We start from the raw sequence: 7,872 nt of genomic DNA on the forward strand, positions 1-7,872 counted from the left end.
CTTCATACCATAAAACATTGCGGCAAATGGAATCCAATTTTTTCTAGGGTGATACTGATGGACGGCCTAAATTACATTGGATATCTTGGGAGCGGCTATGTTTATCAAAGGAGAATGGTGGTTTGGGTTTTCGTGACCCTACACTTCACAATAGTGCTTTACTATCAAAGACTGCATGGTGCTTATGGTCTGATCGCAATAGTCTTTTGTTTCATTTTTTAAAGGCTATCTACTTTCCTCATACTGATTTTTTGAGGGCCTAAGCTGGTCATCGTCCTAGTTGGGGATGGAGAAGCATTATGGAGGGGAAGCGGGTCATGTGTGCTAGTCTATGTTGGAGGGTTGGTGACGGTGCCAATATTGATATTTGGCATGGCTTCGGTGCCAACATTGAAGGATTACAAAGTCTCTACAACTCCAACAGATTTATCATGGCCTTCGAAGGTTTTTGATCTTATTGATCAAACTAATAGAACTTGGCGCTATGATCTGCTGCAATCCTATTTTAATGATGCTGAAATTTGTGCGATCATGAAGATTAATCTATCTATCTTTCCTCAAACGGACAAATTGGAATGGATGGGGAGTAAGAATGGTGTTTTTTCAGTACGAAGTGCCTATCATCTCCTCTCTAATAAGGAGTATGATAATCGTTTATTGGGTGCAACTTCTTCCAGATTACATTCTTGGAGTTCAATAGACTCAAGCATTTGGAAAACCATTTGGAGTTGTAGAACCATGCCCAAGATACAACGGTTTTTATGGAGGGCTTGTGCCTCTGGCCTAGCAACTAGAGATGCTCTTGCAAGACGTAATGTAAATGTTGATCCACTGTGTGGTCAATGTGGTGATCGAGAAACTATCTCACATATTCTCTTGGGTTGTCCTTATGCCAGAGTGGTATGGTTTGGATGTCATCTGGGTTCCATCTGGCCAACCATTTGTCAGCTTTCGATTTTTGATTGGATTTCAGGTTGGAAATCTTTTTCGACAAGGGGAAAAAGGAGTGCAGATCATTGATAACCCTTTCCAGTTTTATTTCCTGTTTTTTATGGTTATCACATAATGATATGGTGTTTGGGCGAAAGGTTTGGCATCCCAATGAAGTTATAGCTGCTGCAAAGAAGGCGTTCCAAGAGTACATGTCTGTTCAAATTGCTGCTGGTTCATCTAACACTATATTGACACATCTAGTGTCACACCAATGGATAGCATCCCATGTTGATTATGTTAAATGTAACTGTGATGCTAGTTTATCCTCAGTTACAAACAAATCTAGAGTTGGATATACTTGCAGAGATCACTGTGGTACACCTTTATTTGCCTTCTCACACTACAACAAAATACACTTGTAGCTACACATAGTTAACTGGGGTTTTTTCAAACCGTAGCTATAAATGTCCTGTAACTGCGGTTTATTCTTGTGCAGTAACATGGGATACTTGTTGCTGTGGTATTTACAAACCGCATTAACAAATGCCTTTATAACTGTGGAAACAAAAGTGCAGTCAACAATCACAGTAATATAGAATACGTATTACTGCGGTTTTTGAAACCGCAATAACAGAGGACCCTCTAACTACAGCAATAAAACCGCAGTTATAAATCGCAGTAATATGATATTTTTATTGTTGCGGTATCTAAAATCGCAACAATAGAGGATACTATAACTATGGAAACAAAATCGTAGTAATATGAGATACTTATTACTACGGTATTTAAGACTGTAGCAATAGAGGACCCTGTAACTGCAGAAACAAAACCGCAGTTAAAAATTGCAGTAAAATGGGGTACTTATTGCTGCAGTTTTAAATACCGTAGCCATAGAGGACCCTGTAACTGCGAAAATCAATCCGCAGTTAAAAGTCTCAATAATATATGATACTTCTTGCTGTGGTATTTAACACCGCAGTAACAGATGAACCCTATAACTGTGGAAACAAAATCGCAGCTAAAAATCGCGGTAATATGAGATACTTATTATTGCGGAATTCAAAACCGCAGTAAAAAAGTGGATCCTATTACTACGTACACAAAACTGTAGTTAACAAGTGTAGTTATAGAAGACCTTATAACGGCGAAAACAAAATCGTAGTTATATGAGATTTTTATTGATGCGGTATTTAACATCGCAATAATAGAGGACCTTACAATTGCAGAAACGTAATATTAAAAATCGTAGTTATATGAGATACTTATTGATGCGGTATTTAAAACTACTATAACTACATTTATCCCCCAACTTGTCAGCCCTAATTTCTCTACCTATCAAATAATATACTTTAGCGGACGTCTATGGTAGCAGTTGCCGAAGACCACCATTAAAGGTAGGTCTATGATAACGTATATACACAGTGGAGGAATGTGCTTGTGGTATCTGAAATTTCCGTTTATCATTTTTACACGGTGGAGGAATTTCCTCGATCTTGCATAATTTTTTTTTTATTTATTTCTAAAAATGTGGGTCTCACATAAATAATATTTTTTTTAAAACACATATTGGTGTAGTGTGCAAATTCCTCTCCACTGTCTGTGTGGAAATCCTCTCCCAAATTTAAAATAAAAATACTTGTGGAGCCCTCACTTTTTGTAAAGGTGTGCGTATATGTGTAGATCTTTTGCCTAGTTGCGTAAGGATGTCAATTCGCACCAGAACCAAAACTGAAACCAGACTGAATAAGTCAAACTGAATTTCAGAACCAAATCCAAACAGATTTTGGATACTAGTTTATTATAATATATTAATATAGGGAGAAATAATGCTACCTAGTCACGTGCGGGGCACGGCCCCTACATCTAGACACAGTGTCACACGAAATGAATGCCTCGTCCCCATGAAAGGCAGAAATCCTTGAGGATGCGACACGCCCTATGTCTCGGTGCAGGGTCCACGCGCTGGATCGGACCAGGTAGCATTCTCTTTCCAATTAATATATTATAGTATATTAATACATTATACTCCACCGAAAAAAATATCAATACATTTATATATATATATATATATATATATATATATATATATATATATATTTATAATAATAATAATAATAATATATACTATATTATAATATTATAGTATAATATATTATTTTATATATTGTATATTAGAGTATAAGAACCAAGCCGAATCGTATAAGAACTGATGTTTGACACCGAATAAAAATCAAGTCGAACCGTACCTAGCAATTCGGTTTAAGTTTGAATCTCAAAATCCAAATCGATTTACACCCTTAAAGTTGCTTATACCTTTACATCGATAAAGTTGTATATACCTTTCTACCCATAAAAACAAATGCTTATACCTTTTTGAATTCCCATACCTAGCCATTGTTTGCGGAATTGGTATCAGATTGGCTGATTCGTATCGATATCGGTGGAGATCGATATTGATTCCTAAGTGTGTTAAACGGTCTAGTTTCGGTTAAATGGTTCGGTTCCATTCAAACCGTTTAAGTAAGCGGTTTCATTTTTTAAACCTTAACCGAACCATTTATTAAACGGTTTAACGTTTCAATTTTAAACAGTTCACTTCGGCTCAAGCCGTTTAACTAAACAGTCTCAATTTTGAAACCATAACCGAACCGTTTATTAAACGGTTTCAAGGCTTAAAGGGTTCGATTTGGCTTTGTTAAACGGTTTCGGTTTGATTTGGACACCTTGACCAATCCATATAAGCAGATCGGTAAGAACAAGTGTAAAAATATTTAAAAAAATTCTGATTTTTGGAAGAATATAGGGCTATATCTATCGGATCGAAATTGTTACAAACCGATCTAGATCGGTGTCGAGACTGATACATTACTAAATCCATGTACCTGCTTTTAATTAATTTTTTTGGTTAATTAAATCCAAGTATCCATCCCAAAGAATTTTTTGAATTGGGTAAGTAAATCTAAGTACATGATGGTTGGTTAATCAACGAATTTTTTTTGGCAAGTTTAAAAAAAAAAAAATAAAAAAAAATCCGAGCATGATCTTATTTGGTTAATCAACAATTTTTCTTTTTTTTTTAAATTTTGTTTCCCGCTGTTTTTTTTTTTTTTTTTTTTCCAGTTCCCGCGTACAAATTAATATTGACTCATGAATCTCTCTCACTCTCTTACTGCTCCGTCTCTCTTGCCCTCGATCAATCTCTCACTAATCCGTCTCGCCCTCAAAGAAATCCGTAGCTATAGACTTGCTGCGAAAAGGTCCGCACCTAAAACTCCGCAGCTATAGAGTTGTTGCGGAAAGTCCGCACCTAAACATCCGCAGGTATAGAGTTGCTGCGAAAAAGTCCGCATCTAAACATCCGCAGCTAAAAACCCACAGCTATAGAGTACCCTTTTCCTGCGGTAGGATATCCGTAGTTACAGAACTAGCGACAACACTTGTACCTGTAGTTTGAAAACCGTAGGTAATTCACAGCTATAGGCTATTGCTGCGGATTTTTTGACTTTTTAGTGCAGAAAAAAGCGGAGTTATAAGCCCTTTTTGTTGTAGTGTCAAGTCCAATATTCTTTTCAGATGTATTGGTTGGTGAGGCTATTGCAGTTTGGATGACAATGTTGGAGTTGATCTCAAATGATTATACTCATGTCATGATTGAGACAGATAATCTGAATCTAGTTACGTATGTTACAAGTGGTGGTGGTGGAACTTCTCCCTTACACATTCGGGCGATTGTTGAAGATATCATACATTTATTTTTTTTCTTTGTATCTTGTAGCTTTACTTGTATTCCACGGGAGTTAACAGCATGGCTGACTCCTTGGCTAGGAGGGCACTGTTGTTAACATGCACGACTGATTGGCCCATTTCCACTCCATGGTTGCGTGAGATGTGTTCATTCTCCCCGCCATGAGCTTGCATGTTTTATACTAGTAAATTCATACTTGTTTACAAAAAAAAAAAAACTTAGGTTAGGGTTCTTTTTTGTTTTTTAAGTCCCCTTTTGCCCTTTTTACTCCCTTCCTTTAGATTTCTTCTTTTTGATAATGAGTTTTTCCTGTTTTACCTTCTCCTCTTTTAGGTTTAGGTTTTTTAATAATTTTTTCTTTCTTCCCTTTTTACCCTTCCCTTTTGGGTTATCTTTGGATGCCATGTGGCCTCCTCATATGGGCTTGGCACCAATGGGCTTTTCCATAGGCCAAGTCCATAATCTCTCTTTTCATTATATATATTTTTTGGAATTTTCCATGGGCCAGGTCTATGTGCTTTTTTTTTTTATATTTTGGTGTATCTGAGACAAAAGTCGCCGGTCCTCCGTGTGTTGTCATCGCCAGAGGGATGACAAAATCATGTGTAAACAGCAAGGTTCAAAAACTCGAAATTGGGATCCAGATCGGTCCTGATTGATTTTGATCTAATCCAGATTAAAACTGGTCCTAAATGGGTCCGAAAGTTGCCACAATCAGCCTGGAATGGGCTAAAACCTAGAAACTCTGTACGGAGAGGCCAATCCAACTAAGGCAGAATTGTGATCTGTCTTGATCTGAATCAGCTAATTTGACTAGTCCAATTCCAATTTTTTGAAGCCTGGTTGCGAGTCCATGTCCTTATGACAATGCTAGTTAGAATCATATACGATGTTTCTTTTTCATAGTTTAATCAAGTGGGGAAAAGAACGCTACTGGGTGGCATGGCCCTGCGCCTAGACACGAGGGGTGTAAAATGAACACCCCACCCATGGAGAAGCAAAGAAATCCCGTCCCCCATGATTCTTGTGTGCACATACTCTCATTGCCCCATGCTAGCGTAGGGACCACGTGACCAAGTAGTTTTCTCTTGCCCTAATAAATTATAGGAAGATGGTTCTAAGCAGCATAGAGGAGAACACCAATGACATGATAGTTTTGTACATATTTCACATATGAGAGAGAGAGAGAGAGAGAGAGAGAGAGAGAGAGAGAGAGTGTGTGTGTGCTAACATTATTATCCCTGGCTGCTCAAACTAACTTTTTCCCTAAATTTTATTTAAAGTTTTAGAAAAGAAAAGAAAAGACGAGTACATAATCCACCAAAAGAAAGAGAAAGAAGAAAAAAAAATTACACTATCAATTACACTATCCTTCCTATCTTTAGTAAATAGAACGTGAGTCAGAAACTAAAACCCTAGTCAAATATTCTATTTACAGTTACTTTTAGAACAGAACAGACTTAGATAATGTTTCTCCATCCTCAAATCGCAAGGAATCCCTCAAGCATCAGTCTGTCACCACCACCCCAACCAAATTATAGCCTCCCAGGGCCCAGCAGAACACTAATTAATAAACCAAGTTGAAATCAACAAAATCACAAAAGGTGTTAGTCCTTAGTAATCACCAAATAGATGATCAATCCCACTGTGACCATGCCTGTGAACTAGTTCCCCAAAGAACTAATCATTTACATAAAACCAGTTTGGATTGATTGGCAATTGGGCATGGATGGATGGATATATATCAGATAAAGAGAATTCAGATGGAGAGATTTAAAGTTTTAAACATGGCTTACTGAACTAGGAAGAAGTAAAGCATGCTCCAGTTGCAGGTGCAGTGGGATTCTTGATCATCATCTTCTTGAACTCGTCAAAATTAACCTTGCCATCTCCATCCATATCAACCATTCTGATCATCTCTTTACAATCCTGAATCCCAAGTCCTTTCTTAAGCCCCATCGATGACAACACCAAACCCAATTCCTCTACTGTTATCAACCCATCTCCATTCCCATCAAACACATCAAACGCTTCCCTCAAATCCTTATCCATATCATCATTCCACTCTTCCTTTTCCATTTCATCATTCTTATTTCCTCCACTCTTCTCCATAGAATCATACAATTCACAGAACTCGTCGAGATCGATGAGCCCATCACCATTAACATCCAAACCTGCAACCATACTTGCTACTTCTTCATCTGTTGTGAAGAGTCCCATGTTCTTCAGAGACTCACCAAGTTCTTGCTTTGTTATAAACCCATCTCCGTTCTTGTCAAAGGTGGCAAAGACCCTCTCTAGTTCTACTTTATCGTGCTCTCTCTCATTCTTCTTCTCTTCTTTTGTGGAAGTTGAAGCAGTTGTGGTGGTGGACATGGTGGATGAAATAGTAGTGGTTGTAGGAGTCAAAAGCAAAGATCTAATCCAAGCTAGAAATTTTTCAGAAGGAACAGAGAAGATAGGATTGATGAGACTACAGATGAAGACAACTGCTATGAACACAAAGCTAAGCAGCTGTAGCATCTTTATGTCTACCTGCCAAAGGAGGAAAAACTGACCATAGGAAGGGGAGGGTGGAGCAGATCAGAGAATGGAAAACAGATGAGATAGATAGTCAAGGAAGTGAGCACTGGATTCATTGAAAGGAGAGAATGGAAACGCGTTGTTTGGTGTGAAAGTTGATCCCACAAACCGCGTCAACCCTAAAAAATATTAACAAATCATAATTGTATTTATTAAGACAAAATCTTGTTACTTGTCACCACCTTTTGTGACAAAATGAATTATAACCATGGATCTCATTTTCCAATTTCAAAAAGTGATTTGGTGAATCACATTATATTATATATATAGTTAAGGAAAGTTTTATGATTGTAATTAACAATATGTCAAATTTCAGTCTCAAATTCAATCATTTGTCATTTATGTAATGACATATCTATCTTGTATGTTGTTCACCGGTTATCGTCTCATCCATACATGCATGTGTGCAAATGTTTGTTTTGTCATATGAGTTTGCCTTATCCTTGCTTTTGGGAGAGAGGTTGTTTCCAGACTTGAACCCGCGATCATTTGGTCACAATGGAATAACCTTACTTTTGCGCTAAGGCCTACCATAAAAAATGACTAACGTCACCGAAATTAGAACTTGAAATGTGAATAAGAGATTGGATCTTCCTGTCCACAAAAATTTA

At 37.4% G+C, this 7,872-nt stretch overlaps 1 protein-coding gene across 1 annotated transcript; it reads right to left on the reverse strand.

The window, feature by feature from the left end:
* Window positions 1-6,478: 6,478 nt before the first annotated feature.
* LOC122671706 (calmodulin-like protein 7) lies at window positions 6,479-7,285 on the reverse strand. Its single transcript, XM_043869085.1, has one exon. The coding sequence runs from the start codon at window positions 7,199-7,201 to the stop codon at window positions 6,479-6,481; it is 723 nt and encodes a 240-aa protein (XP_043725020.1). The 5' UTR covers window positions 7,202-7,285.
* Window positions 7,286-7,872: the final 587 nt, after the last annotated feature.

This window comes from Telopea speciosissima, chromosome 8 (genome assembly GCF_018873765.1).
Source record: "Telopea speciosissima isolate NSW1024214 ecotype Mountain lineage chromosome 8, Tspe_v1, whole genome shotgun sequence".
NCBI lineage: Eukaryota > Viridiplantae > Streptophyta > Magnoliopsida > Proteales > Proteaceae > Telopea > Telopea speciosissima.